Source organism: Sphaeramia orbicularis, chromosome 19 (assembly GCF_902148855.1).
Source record: "Sphaeramia orbicularis chromosome 19, fSphaOr1.1, whole genome shotgun sequence".
Taxonomy (NCBI): Eukaryota; Metazoa; Chordata; class Actinopteri; order Kurtiformes; family Apogonidae; genus Sphaeramia; species Sphaeramia orbicularis.
In genome coordinates, this window is record NC_043975.1 from 15,125,141 (window position 1) to 15,144,275 (window position 19,135).

General features: G+C 36.6%; 2 protein-coding genes across 2 annotated transcripts; both read left to right on the forward strand.

Annotated features, from left to right (window-relative positions):
- Window positions 1–2,188: 2,188 nt before the first annotated feature.
- galk1 (galactokinase 1) lies at window positions 2,189–19,108 on the forward strand. Its single transcript, XM_030163390.1, has 9 exons — window positions 2,189–2,206; window positions 2,329–2,517; window positions 3,904–4,093; window positions 4,257–4,376; window positions 5,482–5,617; window positions 5,747–5,928; window positions 8,184–8,334; window positions 8,718–8,880; window positions 17,763–19,108. Exons 2-9 carry the CDS (start codon window positions 2,353–2,355, stop codon window positions 17,835–17,837), a joined length of 1,182 nt encoding a protein of 393 aa, XP_030019250.1. The 5' UTR covers window positions 2,189–2,206; window positions 2,329–2,352; the 3' UTR covers window positions 17,838–19,108.
- Window positions 10,603–15,730, forward strand: LOC115439540 (BTB/POZ domain-containing protein KCTD21-like). The gene is made up of 2 exons (XM_030163391.1): window positions 10,603–13,400; window positions 15,244–15,730. The coding sequence occupies exons 1-2, from the start codon at window positions 12,987–12,989 to the stop codon at window positions 15,706–15,708; spliced, it is 879 nt and encodes a 292-aa protein (XP_030019251.1). The 5' UTR covers window positions 10,603–12,986; the 3' UTR covers window positions 15,709–15,730.
- Window positions 19,109–19,135: the final 27 nt, after the last annotated feature.

The window sequence follows — 19,135 nt, forward strand, 5'->3', positions numbered from 1 at the left end:
TACATTTGTCACATTTTGTCTCAGACAAGAGGAAACCCGCCACTGCTCAAAAACATGTTTAAACTGGATTATCTCATTTGGTTTTGAAACAGACCACACTCATTTTTATTCACTTATAATCAATTCAGTTTTATTAATTTAGCACCAAAACAAAATGCACAATTACCTTAATGCACTTTCCAAGCTAATATTAAGACCTTAGAGTTTTTTTATTGAAAAAAAAAAAACCCTAATGAGACAAATCCAAATTGGTGACAGAAGGAAGGAAAAACTCTTAAAGGGAGGTCAAGGAATAAAGAAATATGTTGGATTAGAAGATATTTGCTCTCCAGGTTTTGTCACTATAGATAAGTTGTATATTAAGATATTATAAAGAAAGTACAGCTGGGCAATAACATTTAAATGATAATTATAGTGATAGAATTTAATGTCACATCACGATGAAGCTTTTACATGAACTTTTATTGTTATAATTTTCCTTCAGAGCATTTTATATCAACCAGGTCTGTTTTTAGAAACCATCCACTGGGGACTAGAAACTGTAATTCCTGTGTTGTGTATTTGAACATATTTCTAATGTGTATATCTGCAAAATCTTGAAGGCTATTGATCAAAAATATTCACCTGGGCCTGACCATTGATAACCTTTACCTTCTACTGGCAGATCATCTTGTTTCTTAACCTGCTACTTATTAAAATGTCAGCATCTTCAGACTAATTCTTTCCTCAAATTCTGAAACAGCAGAATAGCACAAAAAATTTGACAAATTTTCTGAAAATTCAGTTAAAACTTACAATGCATTTGGTTAGAAATCACATGTTCCCGTCAAAATAATAATAATAAAAAAACAACCTTTTAGCTTTGTTGTTTTTGAAGGGATGAAATGATATTTATTTCTCATTCTCTTTTCTTCAGATGCAAGAAAATATAGGGAACATGTGCACAGGCTTGAAAGACACACAAAAAACTTAGAAATGGGTTCTAAGGGTTTAAGTTGCTATTTAGTAGGACCCCTGACCCTATGACAATGACAAGAAGCTGCACAAATAATTAGAAACATGACATGTGTTATATATCCTCTATTTAACCAGGTAAAAAAAGCCTCATTGAGATTACAAATTTCTTTTTCAAGAGTGACCTGGCCAAGAAAAGCGGCGTAACACAAAGTTTCTGACAAGACAAGACATTGTACAAAAACTTACAATCGACAGTTACAAAACAGTCGTTTGTGCAACAGTCATTTGTTACATTGACCAAGCTCATTGATTTCACGCTTCTTTAAAATGGCTTTAAATTCACCTATAGTAACAAGTGTTAGATGTATCCTGATATGATAAATAAATAATGACGATGTTGTAATAAATCTCATATTGCCTGACCAAAAGGGTTAAGAAGAAAGGTCACACTAAATACAACCACTTTGTTTATAGAAGCTGTTTTTTCCCTGAAACTCTAGTTTTTACTACATACCTCACATATGTATGCAGATTGACTCGTAATACAGAGACTGAGAAACATATGTGTGGGGTCATTAAAATTTTACAAACTAACAAACCTAATGTTGGGCTTGGACTTTTGCACAGTGCTATATATGATATGGGGCGTTATCTCAATATCCTCCTGAGACCCAGTAAGTAAACATTTTCTCCATTTTACATTAAATAATTGCCTGGATCAAAAACAGCATGATGCAACAGTTTTTTCAAATACATTTTACTGTTATTATTTTTACATAATGTTCTTTTGAGTGGAATTTTTTTTTTTTTTTTTTTTTTAATTTTTTAAAGTAAAGCTGTCAAACTTTTGTCCACTACAGAGGACAAAAACGCATTGCTGGGTCTCAGGAGGATATGTGGACAATGGGACAAAATCTGAAAATGTTCATGTGGTCAGCCTAAAACTTGAACAAAATGATTTAACCAAAAATCACCAGCAGGGGGCTCTATTACACCCCATTTTGATGCCGGTTTCACCACACGGCACTAAATCAGAAAATATGTGAAAATTTTATTCATTAAGATAAACAGAATGAAGCAAGCATGAATGTTATCTACAAGGGAAAGTAGCTATATTTTAATAATTTTATCTATATGTGATCAAAAACTTCCTTAAACGACAAGTTTGTGTGTCACGTGATTAATCTCCACCAATCACAGCCTCACAACAAACTGCAGTCACGCTACCCGGAAGTAGCTGACATTACACGTTACTACAACTTTACATTTGCCAATTTCATTTATTTATTTTCATTAACTTTATTTAATTTTGTTTTCCCGCCTGCGTTTCATTGTCTCGGGGGGCACTGGTGGCATTTGTGTTAAAAGTAGAGTGTTGAAACAGGGTCCAGCTCGATGGCCAGTCCGGTTCCAAGTGTATCGGAGCTGGTGGCGGAGGCCCGGAATCTGTACGGGCAGGTGTTCGGAGGGGAGGCTCCGCAGGTGGCGGTGTGTGCACCTGGAAGGGTCAACCTGATAGGGGAGCACACTGACTACAACCAGGGATTTGTACTACCAATGGTAACACTCAGCAGCCCACACTAACTTCACACTGTCTACCAGGAATTTTTATTCTGTGGTTGTTTTAATCACATCAGTATCCTTAAAATATCACAGTTTGTTATTTCTCTGCTTTTTAATATACCTCTGTCGTAACTGAAACTCGTTATTTTACCATTATTTTAACACTTTGGGATTTGTACTACCAATGGTAACACTCAGCACACACTAACCTCACACTGTCTACCAGTAATTTTTAATCTGTGGTTGTTTTTATCACATCAATATCCTCAAAATATGACAATTTGTTATTTCTCTGCCTTTTAATATACCTCTGTTGTAACTGAAACTCGTTATTTTATCATTATTTTACCACTTGGACAATCCCCAAGACATGCACTACACCTAGTGGCAAAAATTGGCAAATCCTGTTATTTATTATATTCAGATTGCACATGTATTTTCTGTGATTTTCTGTTTTTCTTTCATTTTTAGAGAAGACTCCAGCAATGCGCATAAGCAGTAGTCTGATTCTTTACTTCAAGCAAAGTGTCAATATAGAAATGTAAAACCACATCATTGCAAGTACAAGTCCTGCATAAAAATGGAATTGGATACTGTAATAAAACATTACATTGCCTGAAGAATAGATAAAGAGTTTGTTGAGTTTAATCTCGTGTAACCAAGGAATATCAGAGGCACACAGAGGACATGATATTTTGTGTAAGAATAAAGTCTTAATAGTCGTCATGTTACAAGAACAGTCTTGATATTTCAGGAAAAAAGTTAGAAAATTGCATAAATAAAGTCCTAATACTTCCATAAAATGTTATGTAATGACAAGAATTGAATTGTAATATTTCCAGGCAAAAAAGGCAATCTATTACAAAAATTAAGTCCTAATATTTTTCAGAAAAAAATTCAGCATGACAAGAATTAAATTGTAATATTTAAAGAAAAAGTTTAAAAAATTAGAAGAATAGAGTCATATTTCCAGATTATAATATAGCAAAAAATGGTCATAGTATTTTTTGATAGAAGTTATAAAATGACAAGACTGAAGTTGTTTAAGAAATCAAACAGTCATTTAAAAACTTATTCGATTGTCCACTATGTTGGATCATAATATGAAAAAGACTAATAGCTGTCAGACAAAAGTTAAGGACTGAAAAGGAAAATTTTTGTCTGTCAAATCAAATGTAGTAAAGTAGCAGTATAAAGTGGCTTGTATGTCAGATTTGTACTTGAGTAAATGTACTTACTGCAGTGACATTCCACCACTGTGCAGACTGTTACTCATATTTAAACAGAGCCAGTCTTAACACATATCATGAATAGGATATGATGAGATGTTTCCTATCTCTAACCTGCAGCTGTATCTGGTTGTATGTTTGTTTGGTGAACCAGGCGTTGCCCCTGGTGACGGTGGTTGTCGGGAGGCAAACTCCTGGCCAGGATGTTACCATAGTAACAGCGACTAAGGATGCTGACGAGCCCCGAAGGGTGGACTTTAGCATCCCTACTGATGGATCGGCGTTGGCTCCAGGGTCACCCAGCTGGGCCAACTATGTCAAGGGTGTTATACATCATTACAGGGGTAAATACTGGATCTGAGTGCTTCTAAAAACATGGTCTTTGGTGCTATAAAATTGTAAAGTTAAATGTCTAGGAGAAGCTACATATAGCATCTTCGTACGTAATTAGTGAGGAGATTATTTTTCATCATTTACCCCATACCTTATCTCTGTCATGTGGCCCAGCTCCTCCTGTCCCAGGTTTCAGGGCAGTGATTGCCAGCAGTGTTCCTCTGGGTGGGGGTCTGTCCAGCTCTGCATCTTTGGAGGTGGCTTTTTACACGTTCCTGCAGCAGCTCAAGCCAGGTGAGAGTCTGACTTCAGCAAGTACAGGTTTTAGTAAGCGTGTTCTGGTGTGTGACTTTACCCTGCTGTTGAGAATTTGGACTATCAAACCTACGTAGAACTGCTATAATACTGTTAGGCTGAAATTAGAGGGAAAACACTCACATATGAAAATGCACTCCTTTCTTCTCTAACTGTCTGCTCAAATCAAAACTAAATACAAAAGGAGATGATATCATGTCAGAGAAGTCATAATATCAGTTACGGGAGCTGTCACATTGATGCGACAGAGTAAAGCGTTAGAGTCACATCTGAACAATCTTACCAATCATCATTAATCCATAAAGACCCAGAACAAATAGTTGGTAACATTTGGTAATAGTTAACTTTCACTATTACCAAGTGATCTATTACCATTTATTATAATATTAAAATAAGCATTTTTTTTAGTGAAAATCATGTGTTTTCTTATATTTATTTTATTGACCATGTAGGTTTTAATGAAACTTATTCAATTCAAAAATTATTATATCAAAACAGAAAATACTGAACAAAATAGATCATTCATGCTACATAAAAACAACTGTCTATAACCACTGTCATTTATCAAACTACATGGGTTTTATTGGTGAAATAATGCAGAAAATGGTGTTTCCATGTTCACCACAGAGACTGTGGAAGGATCCCAGAAAGACATATGATGCTTCTGAAAAGCAGAAAAACTGCATTTTACCTGAATTATCCACATGTATTGATAGGAGATAGTGGTTCAGCAGTTATTAAATATTTTAGATCAGTAGATGCTTTTGGGTCTTTAAGGGTTAACTAAAGCTGTTAGTCATATTTACTCCTCACATACTTTGCCAAAATCTTGCGTCATGGTTTAGATTAATTAAAGTCTAGACGAGGTGATGAAGACATTTTTCCTCTCAGCCACTTTGAATTAAAATATGCTGAAAGGTAATTGTGGATTTTTTTCCGTATGGTGCAGTGAAATTTTAATGTTGTACACCGAAAGCAGTTATACAAACTTGGCTGACTCAACTGTATTGCATTTACTGTAACAAGATGAGAGTATGAACAATGTGCGTTATTGTTACATGGTTAGTTTCTACTCATTCCACAGATGACAGTGACAAAGTGGCCAAAGCAGTATCATGTCAGCAGGCAGAACACACTCATGCTGGAGTGCCCTGTGGCATCATGGATCAGTTTGTGTCTGTTCTAGGCAGAGAGGGCCACGCTCTGCTCATTGACTGCAGGTACAGTGAATTAAAAATTAACTTCAGAATGTTTAATAGCTTAAGGAATGTTTTATTATCTATGAAACAGACATAAACCTTTTGAATCTACCTCAGCCATTATTAATTGTGTTCTGATGTGTGGTTCAGGTCTCTAGAGGCCACCACTGTCCCACTGTCAGATCCAAGCCTGGTTATTCTTGTCACCAACACCAATGTGAAGCATTCTTTGACCGGCAGCGAGTACCCAACGAGGCGTAGGCAGTGTGAGCAGGCTGCCTCCATCCTGGGAAAGCCCAGCCTCAGAAATGCTACCATGAAGGACCTAGAGGGTGATTTATTATTTTTATTATTATTATTTTTTAAAATCTAAACCCCTTTTCTTTTCTGTGTGGTTCTGACTCACTGCATCCATGGGTTATTAGATTCCATTCTCTTCCATCTTTTATTTTATTTTTTTTGTGTCACTTCTGTGGTTTAAACTTGTACAAATCATTATTTTTACTTCATCTGTCAGACAAGCTTTGTTTCTTTTTCTCAAATGTAAAGGTTTTTTTTTTTTATTCTGACAGGAAAATGTAGTTTGTTTTTACTGATCATTCAAAGAAAACAAGACAAGAATTGTTTATACATCTGATACTTCAGAGAACTAACTTATCAATCGTGTTTCCTCAAACAGTGGCCTTTATTTCTCTCAGCTGTAGAAAGTAGCAGACCTTTATTTGAAGGATGCTTGTATTAGAATCAGGCCTTAATTTCTTTTTTTTTTAAGTAGAAATAATCATAAACTCTATTCAGTGCTTAACAGAGTTTCTATTGTGTAAACCACTTCCAGTGGCACTGCTAGCACACCTGCAGTTACAGAAATCAGACAATAAGCTTTCAGATGAGTGATCTAGTGGTAAACATAGCTGTATTAGATTGAATGTATTAAATTAAACCTGTAGTTGTGTACATTTTACTGAACTGGAAGCACATTGCATGAAAGACGGCAGATGTTTATCCATTCAGTCTGTATTTGAGGACCAGCCTTTGTTTGTTGTATATATATATATATATTTGTTGTAATATTTGAGACTTGGCTTGACACTGACTCACGTTTTTAGGTTAGGAAACATAGTTATCAGATAATTATATGAATGAACATTAAAATACTTTATAGTCTTAGTGTAGGCCCTTTTCCTGGTCTAGTTTTTGAAGTCATGTCCTTCCTTTGACTCTACAAATGCAAACAAAAAAAAAAGTCTAGAGGCTATAACTATATATTATTGCGAGTGATATTGTTGTTCTTGTTTTAAGATCTTCACAAGTGTCCCTGGAGTTTCTTTGAGCCATGAGACAAATTTAAACCATAACACTTTCAACATTATATCATCTCTGTACATAACAGGTTAATGGCATCAAAGCTAAAGATAGCCACAGCTGAAAAAGCACTCATACAGTAAAATCAGAATCAGCATTTTTATCCAAGTTTCTACACATATACAATGAATTTGACTCCAGCTTAACCTTAGTCCTCACAAATTATAGAATAAATATATGTATGAAAATAAAGAATATGATTTTTTTTCCCACAAAACTGTACAAATAGTGTAAGACCAAACAGTGAACGGAACAACAGTGCAAGGAGAAAAACCAATAGTGCAGTATTCAAGTACAATAGTGTATTGTCGGATAGGTGCAAATATGCATGAGGTATAAACTGTCACAGTTTGCCCAACAACAGAGTAACTGCCTAGGAAAAGAAACCATTCTTGAATCTGTTGGTTTTCTCGTGCAAACAACAAGGATAAATACAGGAGAATGCAAATTGAGACAGTTCACAGACAGACAGTTGTAGCTTCAAATACACAAATAGCTAGCTAGTTAATAAAGTAGCTACAAGCCTGAAAAATTACATTAGTCAAAATCTGAGCAGGCACATGCTATTTCTTGCTTTCAGCTTGTGTTAACCACAGACATTATTACAGGCAACAAACCAAAAGACCATTAAGAAAAATCCACTGATAACAAAATGAGAGAACTGGGGACTTCTAATAGCTAATTCATTCACTTTCCTTGTGTTAACACTCATTTCTGTTCAGCTCTGTTTGTTGTCTTAACTATACAGTCACGGAAAAAAATATTAGATCATCAAAAGTCATCATAAGCAATGGTTATGCAATCAAGTACTAACTCCTGAGTGTATCATGTGACTAAACAGACAGAAAAGAAAACACGGAATGCCTAAACACACTGTTTTTGGCAGTACAATGCCATAGCTATTGATGTAAGAACTTAAGTGATTTTGGTTATTATCAAGAAAACCATGGAAAATGGATAGATATCTGCTCTTAAATTAAACACTTATGAGCTATTTTTGTTGTTATCATTATATTTGTCCAAACAAATGTACGTTTAGTTGTACCAGGCATTAAAATGAACAAAAAATTGAAGAAAACAAGGATGATCTAATAATATTTTACACAACTGTATAAGGGTGCTCTGACTTCCCTTACACTATGACTTCAGCAGCAGTTCTTCCTTTATGTTGACGCTAACTTCCATACTTTAATGCACAGCTGATTTTTGCACTCTACCACTTCAGATGCAAGAGACAAGATGGACAATGTAACCTATCGCAGAGCTCGACATGTGATAGAGGAGATAGAAAGAACTGCCCAAGCAGCTGAAGCCTTGAAGCGAGGTGCCTACAAAGAATTTGGCAAGTTAATGGTGGAGAGCCACAACTCCCTCAGGTAACAGCTGTATCTTATGTTTTCAATCCACACACTGGAAAAAATCTAAATCTTACCAAGTGTATTTTTCTCATTTCTAGTCAAAATATCTCATCACACTTAAAATAAGACATAACCACCTAAAGAGTAACTTTTCAGTGAGATATAAGAAGTTATTTTTAGACAATAGATCTTGAAAATCTCATTTCAACAAATTTTGCCAAGATAATTTTAACTTGTTCCACTGGCAGATTTTTTTTGCCTAATTCAAAGAAAGTTTAAGTGTGATGAGATATTTTGACTAGAAATGAGAAAAATACACTTGGTAAGATTTGAATTATTTTCCAGTGCTGTCAGTGTTTAGCTGGAATGCGGATGTACTAAACCTCTGTTTCTCATGTCAGAGATCTGTATGAGGTAAGCTGCAGGGAGTTGGATGAGCTGGTATCTGCAGCCATGGAGGTGGAGGGGGTGTTCGGCAGCCGGATGACCGGTGGAGGATTCGGTGGATGCACTGTAACTCTGCTGCAGGCCCACGCTATTGACAGGACTATACTCCACATCCAGGTACAGACACACACACACAGACTCATTCATAGTGAGGAAAATCATTAGCTGTTTCCATAAAATTCTCAAGCAAACATTTGCAATTTTGTAAAATAGAAAAAAAAAATCACATGAATTAGGTGCTTTTCCATTGATTTAGAGGCTATATTATACACAGCGACACGAGTAGATGAAACAGGTCCTGGGAGGTTGAGTTATTTTATAGATGTTTTTCTTTTAACATGACAGTGGCTAACATGTTTATATAATGAGTGAGACAAAGAAATAATTCAGTCTTCACGTCGTCATGTTTTAGCTCTTTATGGGAAATTTCTGAGAAAATGCACAGAAAATGCTGATCGGTCACATGAGTTAAAGGTTCACCTCCTTCCCTGAGTACATCCAGTGTTTGGACCTTAACAGTCAATGTCACCCATTATAAAACAGAAAAAAGATAAGAGAGAAGTCAGTTCAGAGCTATTGTAGAAACATGACAGTCTGACATAGTGGACTCCATGAACCCGACCTGGTCCCTGTGTAGATATAAGCAGCTCATTCTTGCTATTGAAAACAAAATATTCTAATTTTCAAATGATTCTACATTAATGAAAATATAACTGTTAATATTATATTCAACTTGTGCAATTAGATCCTCATAAATCCTCCAAAATCTTACACACCAGACCTTTAATAGTAAACAACAGCAGAATTTAGTTGAAACACCGTTCCTTTCCTTAGTTTACGTGTATTAACTTTCTTTGTAAAAGCCAAAAATTTACCTAAAATGACAAAGTATAGATTAAAGTCTGGATGTTTTTCAAATTATTCTGTTCACATAAACCTTTTCCAATATGATACTGAGGAAATGTGCTTAAAAAATGCAATAGAAGCAAAGGTGATGACATAAAGCCTCCCCTACCCCTCACCCTACTTAAGGCCATAGGAAAATATTGAAATTAAATCACAATAGACCAACTTCATAAAACACTAGTGGCCACAAATGTGGTTTGAACTTGTGTACGTGCACAAATTTAAAGCATCAGTAGGCTCTGAGTAGTCTTTAATTTACAAACCAGAAAAGCACTTGGAGAGCCTAGACCTCCACCAAGGCAGGTCAGCCCCCCCCCCCCATGACCACCACATTTCCTGAAAATTTCATCCAAATCCGTCCAAAACTTTTTGAGTTATCTTGCTAACAGACAAACAAACAAACAGACAAACAAACTGACAAACCCCGATCCTGATGAAAACATAACCTCTGCCGTTCCTTGGTGAAAGTAAATATCTACCCTCGCTACAACCAAACCTCTGAAACAGAACCTAAAAGCAGCAGGTGAATGGTTTAGTCTGGTATAAAGTGCTGCATGGCTTAAAACACACTACAAAAATACATTGTCATCTTTTGCACATTTGAAATGCTTTTCAGCACAAACACACACTGAATTTGATATCAGGACTGAGATGTTTTCCAGAGACCAGCAGCTTTGTGTCCTCTGTCAGCTCAGAGTTTCATATCCTCTATGCTCATCCATCTCAGGTGACACCCAAATGCTGCACCTGACAGCCTCCAGATGTCATACAGAGATATCTGATGTTTTATGTGTTTATGCCTGAGTCTCTGAAGATCTGTAACTGCAACAGGTATCAGGTATACTGCATCACACTTTTTTGGGGGCTGGGCAATATATCCAGACAGTCAAATCTTTATTTATTTATTTCTCTATTTGCTCATTTATTTATTGTATGTTTGTTTGTAATGTAATATAATGAACAATTAATCAATATTAATTCTGTTTGCATGAACTCATGACAAATTCTATTCAAAAATACTAATAATCTTTAATAAAAAGACAGTACAATATGTTCTGTGGGCAATATCCATAAATTGTGATTACAAAAAATACCACTTGAAAGGCTTCCATTGTGCTTTTTGGTAAGATATCACAAGCCATTCATTCATTCATTCATTTTCTGAACACGCTTTATCCTCACTAGGGTCACGGGGGTCACTGGATCCTATCCCAGCTACTTATAGGCAAAGGCGGGGTACACCCTGGACATGTGGCCAGTATATCACGAGCCATTTTTAGTAAAATAAAGCAGTTTATCTACTATAAATATATTACAGCATACAAGCAGTTGGCATTGTGTTGAGAAAGAAAGTTCCCCAGAGCGCTGAGCACTATCTCAGTGTGGTGATTTAAGCATTATTCACTTTTTCCAGAGGGTAAATACTTGACTAATGAGTTAATTTGACAGATTTCCCAGCTCTAGATACTGGTATCAGTTAGCAATATAGTCAAGACCCCCTAACCGAGGCAATGTCAGAACTAGTTTAGACTTGTAACCAGTTTATTTTGTTACCACAATTACCACAGAGAGGTCTTAGTGTCGTCATTCCAGTTTGGAAAGTTTGAGTGACTGTATAGTGTGGTGTGTAGTGTTCATGTCACGGCACATGTTGATGAAAGATAACTTTATTAGTTTACCAACTGTATGTAGCCCACCTGTCTCATCATTCTTTATCACTAGCAGAAATGTAACTTGGGCACAACTGTTTTAGCAGCATTCCTCAATATATGCTGAATAAATTGGGTAGTGTGTGCATCTAGCTACGTGGCAAATACAGGAAATGCAATCAACAGAAACTACCACCCTAAAACACACAGTATATTCATAGGTTTACTACTATTCAATAAAAAGGGAAGAGATTTCTGAAAAGTTTTGATATAGTGGCAGGTTGTTAATATTAGACTCCAAGGCAGGAATCATTTACACAGACTTTTTTGTTATAATTCCTACGTGGTAATAAAAGTTTAACTTGCAAGTGTGGCACGGCAGAACTTACTGTGTGTTTTCTTTTGGATGCTGTGGTTTTTACTAGCATCTATACAAAGGTTTATGTGACAACCAGACAACCACAGCTTCTTCTCCAAAGGTTTTTAACTGGGTCAGGTAATTGGCAGGATTTGAAGCAGAAACTTTTACAGCTTCTCAAAGCAATGATGTTAAAACAAATAAATAAGATAATACATAGGCAGGTCAGTACTGTCTCTGTGGTTGTGTTCATCAGTTTTTAAGGAAAATTCATGGCTTTGTCCAAGACGACATGACTGAGTAAAAATACAGTTGATTCAGAAGAAAGACAGAAACCTTCAAAAGCAGAGGTCCTAAAACTAAGACTGGTCTGGGTTTTAAGTCTTGGTTTTAAAACTAAGATGGATTACAAGTAACAATGGAATGCTCAAGTCGTATTGGTAAGAGGCATGGCACAGACTCCAATAATGTTATGGGCTGATCTGTCTATCGTATGAGCCACATTCTATTTTTTAGTTCAAAGGTGCTCTGTTTTCACATTATAGTTTTGTTTTTGAGGAAGAATTTGCATTCCAAAGGGTATTTCAAATGAAAAGTGTCTGGGGACATTGTTCATCCGTTCACAAGGGATGAAAAGCACTTTTCAGTGTTCGGGCTGTCACTTTAAGGGGGGCATTTCAGACAAATTGCCCAGTCCCCCGTGTCTTGCTCAGACAGCTCCAGTGTGTGTGTGTGTGAGGGTGAGAGATCAGGGTATGAGCTGGGAATAAAAGCGAGCTTCGTGGAGACAGAGCCAGAAGTGTCCAGTTATTAGCATGCTGGTCTGGTCACTGTGGCCCTGCTGCCTTTCTGCTCTAACACAGTCACACTGTAGGCCTGCTGTTGGCCTGCTGCACCGACACCATGCAGAATCCTACTGGACAAAACTCAACAAAGATGTGAACCGAACCAGGAGATTATGGAAAACATCTGCGTTCAAAACAGATGAAACATTCGCTCTAAGCAACAGTAGGGGGGAAATGAGCAGAAGCTTTTTAAAGCTTTGAAACACCACCTTTCTAACTCCTCAGCCTTGGAAACAGACTTGGCAGATTTCCTCGCATCTTTCCTAACTCGGACGTATCCTGGCTACTACTGTGACTTGCTTACTGTCAAAAGAAGCAAACCTTTCTTGGAAACAAAACAAACACTTGAAACTTCCACCACCCTCACTCCTCAACATTCCTGATCAGTGCAGAAGGATCCTTATCCCTCCAGTAACACCATCGGATCAGAACCAGTCACAGCTTCACCTCTACTTCACTCCCAAGATGCTGAACCTCAATTCACCGGATGACAACAGTAATAGGAACTCACTCCAGGACCCTATTTCATTGAACGTTGGTGGGGAAATTTACACCTCAACATTGGGCACTTTAACACGGTGCCGTGACTCAATGCTGGGCGCAATGTTCACTGGACAGATCCCTGTGCTCAGGGACGACCGAGGGAATGTCTTCATAGACCGCGATGGCAGGTTGTTCAGATACATCCTGAACTACCTTCGCTCAAGCTCCTTGGACTTACCGTATGGTTTTTCAGAACTCACACTGCTAAGGAGAGAGGCGGATTTCTTCCAGATACGCCCCCTGTTGGAGGAAATTCACCGCTATGAGCTGTCTGTGCCCCTCAGCCTCAGAGGGGGGCCATTAGGGGCCATGCTGATGCTCAGTGTTGATTCAAAGGTATGTGTACTAAGAATAGACATATGACACTGATAAAATACTAAAGGAAATTAAAAACGGATGCTTACTGTTATCTTTTAGAGAATGCAATAGTTGTCTTTCCAACATCGCAGTAGCAGCATTAATAAATTTTCTCTCGCAAATGCATTTAAAAGCCCTGAAAACAATAGTCCATCTATATACATTAAGATATTAATATACTTTCATGTAAATACACTGTCACCACAAAAATCAAGTAGACACTAGAGATTGGTGATATAGCCCAAATTTTCAATCATGGTTCTTGTAATTTTATATCATGTTTGCAGTATGTATCACAATACAGCAATTGTTATGTAAAATTACTGAAGAAATTGGTTAAAACAACCATATTGTACTTCATTTGACAACATTTAATTGTTTAAATGAAATGAAAACCCACACAGTGGTTTCACATGACAGAATCAAAAGACTCAGTGGAAAGTTTTAACTGCACAGTTGGTAGCATTTCTAGATTAAAATATATCAAAAGGACTAGGGCTATGTTATATATTTCCTTATACTTGTGTGTTTGTGTCATATTTCCCACAGTGTTAAAAGTCTGACAAATTTTGGTCCCTTTAATCAGTTGACTGTTGGTGTCATATCCCCTTTGTTGAGCTAACATTAGTGGTTAGCGTTAATGTTTCATATTTGACTGCAATGAACGCCAGTAAGTATGACATGAATAAAACTGAAACCTATTTTAGTGAGTTCTGTCTTAGTGAGATCAGTTCAATGACACAGCATATTGTATCTGTTTAGGAAGGTGATCAGCAAAGTACAGCATATGAAATTGTCTGCTAATGTTATTATTTTGAGACACCTAGTGGTAGATACATACAATGTGTCAAGTATAAGTTCCATTTTTTTTTTTTTTTTTACTGGTTTAAAGGTTGACAAGTGCAAACACATACCAACTTCCCTTGGGAGGCAGCTGAATACATAACACAGACACTTAGGGATAGACCATTGAGTGGGAATGGTATTACCAGACCTCAGCTGTTAGACACATTTATACTGTCACAATATATATGTATAGTCCTATCACTTAACCCAAGTAGACACAAATCCCAGCTACCATGTAATTTATTCCAAACCGAATGTAACCATCAAATCATGACCCATTTTAAAGAACGATTAGTGTTTATTTGTATGGACACACAATGATGAGGAGTAAAGAGACTTATCATTTTGTTTTATCATTGGTTGGTGAAGAATAACATGTCTACAAAAGTGTGTATCTATGGAATGCACTGTTCTGTACTGAGGGATTGAAACATAACAGTGTTCATACCGTGACTTCTAACACTGAAGTAAAATGTATGCTGTTGTGTTTTCAATTAATGTCATTCAGAATTTAACCTGGAATAATTTAAAAAAAAAAAAAAGGGATATAGTTATTGTAAAGATCCACCTACAAGTAGAAGAAAGTACTGGGTTTACTGTGTTAAAATTGAGGTTTGGCTTTGTCAGCAAGACATTGACCTAGAAAGCACAAAAGCCCCAGAGTCATGATTGATTTGGTCATTTACTTTTATATATGTTTGTCAAAGAATTGGATCTAGTGTTATTACAGAATTACTTAAGGCCCGGTAGTATATTTATCAGTTCTATTAGCATCAGCCTGGATAACAATAGATAGTTTTTCAGCTAATTCAACTTCTAAAATAACACCCTCTGCATTAATGTTTACTGTATAAATACTGCACACACAGTGGATGTGTGTGCATCTGTTTGCAAATCCAGAGACATGGACAGACTGGTTCTGTGTTTGTGTACACTGCAGAATGGGCTGTCAGCATGTCGTACCCTCTCATTCCAGGTCCGCGTTCTCCACTTTAACTTGCGCCATGGACCTGAAAACTATGAGCTACGCACATGCTCAGTGCAAGCCTTCACAGCCGACCTCTTTTGTACCTGGAGAGCATTCTTAGTTCTTCTTTGCGAGCGCTTCTCCTACAGAACATCCCAGGGCCTCACAAGTCCTCATCTGTGCAACCCAAGACAAAACAGGCTGAAACTAGAGTGGGTGCCAAGGCCCGACGAGCTCCCGCAAGACCAATACAACAAGCAGCACTACCGGGGTCTGATGGTGTCCGACCCTGAAGTTACGCAGTCAGACGACATCATGAACATGCACCGGAGCGGCTGTGAAATCACTGACATGCAGGGTTTTGTGGAGGAGCTGCTCAAGGTGTCTTTTGCTGAAGGATTCAAAGTGGACCTGGTGGTTCCTGACCCTGCAGAAATTCTTAACTGCACCTCGCTTCGGCTTGTTAAGTGCTGAAATGTAAAAAAAAAAAAAAAAACATAACACACTGATATGATTAGTACTTACAACTGAAGCCTAAATCAATCTTCCAGGAAATGGATCTAGTCTTGAATTACTAACATCCATACATCCGTCCTTTTTCTGAATTGCTTATTCAGTATGAGGGTCCTTGAATGTGTCCCTAGTCTATCACAATGCATTTGAGTTACTAACATGGAAATATATAAAGAATGTGATTAGGAGGTTATGTGGTATCTGATTCATGTATCTTGGTTTGCTCCAAAATCTTTTGAATTAAAGATACAGTAGCATCATTGAATCAGGTCAGAAAAGTATGAATGGATTGGTATCATGTTGTAACGCTTCAAGTTTGGCAAGTGTAATACCACTGATGACTACATGCTAACTCCAAGAACTCCTATGAAGACTTATGCTGCGTTTCCGCTACATGGTATTGGCTCGACTCGATTCCGGTACCAGATACTATTCCTGGAGACTGTTTCCATTACTAGATTAAACCAACTTTAGAGTACCTGGACGTTATACTGATGCTGCCCGTAACTTCCATGACATCTGCTCAGAGAGTTGCTGATAAACTCGGATGTTGCATGTTGCTCCATCAGTCTCATGCTGAATCTTTTCATCGGCCACCAAGGATAGAAATGTCTGAACCTCCTCGACCAAACATGGTGTCATTTTGCAGGCTGTCATCATGGATTAGCCTACTGGTATATTTACTATAAACTTCCGAATCTTTTTTTTTTTTTTAATTATTTTTTATTTTTTATTTTTTAATGGTGTGTCGCTCATTGATAATGCAATGACCCAGAGCCAACTCTCTGACCAATTAGTGGTCTGCAATGTTTACACATGACATTTTAGTATCTCTTCACCCATTTTGGAACCTTGACCGAGCAAGGACTAAAAAAGTTGTACCAGGTACCAGATGCCAGGTTCTTTTACGTAATGGAAATGCAAAACGGTTGAGTCAAGCCAGTACCACATAGTGGAAACGCAGCATTACATTGAACTAGGTCCATATATTCTTTCATTGTGCTCTCATTTGTTTTATTTGACACTAGTGGTCATTTTTTTTTAAATGCTTGGTCTGTCAGGATTTTAGGACTGATGGAAGGGTTCAGTGTCTGGCATGTCGTCTTCAATTGACACCTCACTCACTTGCTGAGTTTCTGTTTATTGAATAAAACATATTTTCTACGGCAAACAGCTCTACATAGTAGTTGTGGCAAATACACATAAACCATCAAATGATTTTACAGCACCAATATTCAATGAAATTTAACTTCTTATATATTTTACTGCTATGTGGAACTGTTGTTAGGTAGTTGTTGTTACTGATTAACTATTTGCACAGCAGTTAAATTAGTTTTGGACAGAAATAACAGTCTACCTCACAATACAAGTTAGAGCTGAAATCTTTGACTAAATAATATTTGTTAGTCTAATCAAGTGCTGTATTTTCTACACACTTTCTACATTTTTCTGTACCTTTAAAACTGAATACACACAGAATTAAAATTACAGGTAAAAATGCATGTAGAGATTTACACAGGATTACTACATTATAACTTAAAACTCATGCTCCTTTTGCTTTTCCTATCTTGTTCAGTTGTTAACTTTTCCCATACAACAGAAGGATTTGCACATATACACAAAGTGGTTTATTTTTTAAGTATTTCGTGATCTGTTTTTCCCTGTTGGGCTGCTATATTTGTCTGGTCTTTCAGTGACGTACAGTGGAATTATTTGATGAGTTATGACCTTAGTGTGTAAATTTAACCTGGAGGAAGTCGTAGTAAAGGAAGTTTGGAGGAGGAAAAGATGTCTCAGCTCAAGAGGAAAGGTGTCTGGTTGCAAAAACAAACTCTGCTGCTCTTTTCCTCCTGGCCCCTTTCTGAACTTCCTTCCTTGGGTCTAAGAGATGTGATGAGCATAAATGGACTGAAACTCTTATTGACACACTGTGTGGTTATGAAGTGGTTACATACTCACTTATTTCTGTTTATATGTTTTCCTTTTGTTTTCTTGTTTGTTTTTTTCCTGAACAGGAGCGATACAGTGGAACTCCTACTTTCTATGTGACGACTCCATCAGAGGGAGCTCAGGCTCTAAGTTTGTCCTGACTTTGTCAAGATTTAAGTCCTCTTTACAGTTTTACTTCTTTCTCCTTTATTCTGCAAAGTGAATGAATCTAGACTCAGTCAAAAGTAACAAGCAGATTATGGATTTACTCCAGAAACAAATGATTGTGCCTTCAAATAAATTCTTCAGCTGTAATTACATTTTTATATGAATTATGTTACACTCTGTTTTCTATATTATTTGTTGGAACTAATTCTTTAATTGCTACTTACATGTACTGTGAAAACAGTAAACTGAATCATTCCCATATGATTTTGTTGTTTGTTGTGGAAAATGATTGAATGGCTGATTTTTTTTAATATGACATTTTTGCAGTAATTAATAGTTTTCTAACAGCAATGGATCACATGAACATGTGTAATGTAAGGGAATGTGCTCACTGTAAGAAATCCATCTAGAATTATTGCCTGATTCTTGTTTCCTTTGGTATGGAAGCCCATTTCTACCACTGTGTTGAGAAAAGATTTAGAGATAGCATTGTGAGAAAGTTTGTCATTATTTTTGAAATCCTAAGTCAATATTATGAGACATCATATTGGGAAAAATGTCACTATGATGAGATATGAATCTATTATTTTTATTTCTGTGATTTACTTTTTTCATCGTAATGATGGAAATAGATTTCATATTTGAGCTTTATGGCATGTTCCTGCCCAAAACTGTACAGGTCTGATTAAATTCTACTTTTCTCATAGACATGTACACAGAACATTTTTTTCACTCAACAGATAACCAGTTATCAAATCATTGGTGTAGATAGTGGAACAGTTAGGATCATTGAAAAGTCTGGAGCAACTCCATGATTTACACTTTTATTTAGTACATTGATTTTTATATGATACAGTGCTGCATTGTGGTATTGTCACATGCAGTTTGTATGCTCCAGACAATGTTAAGAGACTAAAATAGAGCACAAAGAACAGTAAATATTGGAGTTCAAGTACATTCATAAGGTACATAGATTTCATTCATAACCTTGTTCTATTTTTGCACTATCTTTCCACAGTGTCTTTTTTTGTGCAATAAAAGAAAAGAAAAAAAGACTCAAAATACAGTAAACTTGGTGGGGAGACAAAAAATGCCAAGAAGTTTATAAAGACACTCTTGCAAGTAAGTATAAACAACTAGGCAATAACCAAAGAAAAAGAAAACACGTTTTTCCTTCCATATCCATCACTGTGAAGAATAAAATATGTATATGAATATGAATGCACTATTATAGTTTTGCAAGAATAAACTTGGGTTCAGCTTACAACTTTCTTTCAGTGATTTAATGTTT

Excerpts from the sequence above, each read along its gene's own strand:
- galk1 (XM_030163390.1), top strand. The coding sequence starts at position 2,353 with ATGGCCAGTCCGGTTCCAAGTGTATCGGAGCTGGTGGCGGAGGCCCGG. Across the intron at positions 2,518-3,903 it reads AGGGATTTGTACTACCAATG|GCGTTGCCCCTGGTGACGGT; the intron begins GTAACACTCAGC and ends TTGGTGAACCAG. Across the intron at positions 4,094-4,256 it reads TGTTATACATCATTACAGGG|CTCCTCCTGTCCCAGGTTTC; the intron begins GTAAATACTGGA and ends CATGTGGCCCAG.
- LOC115439540 (XM_030163391.1), top strand. The coding sequence starts at position 12,987 with ATGCTGAACCTCAATTCACCGGATGACAACAGTAATAGGAACTCACTC. Across the intron at positions 13,401-15,243 it reads TGCTCAGTGTTGATTCAAAG|GTCCGCGTTCTCCACTTTAA; the intron begins GTATGTGTACTA and ends CTCTCATTCCAG.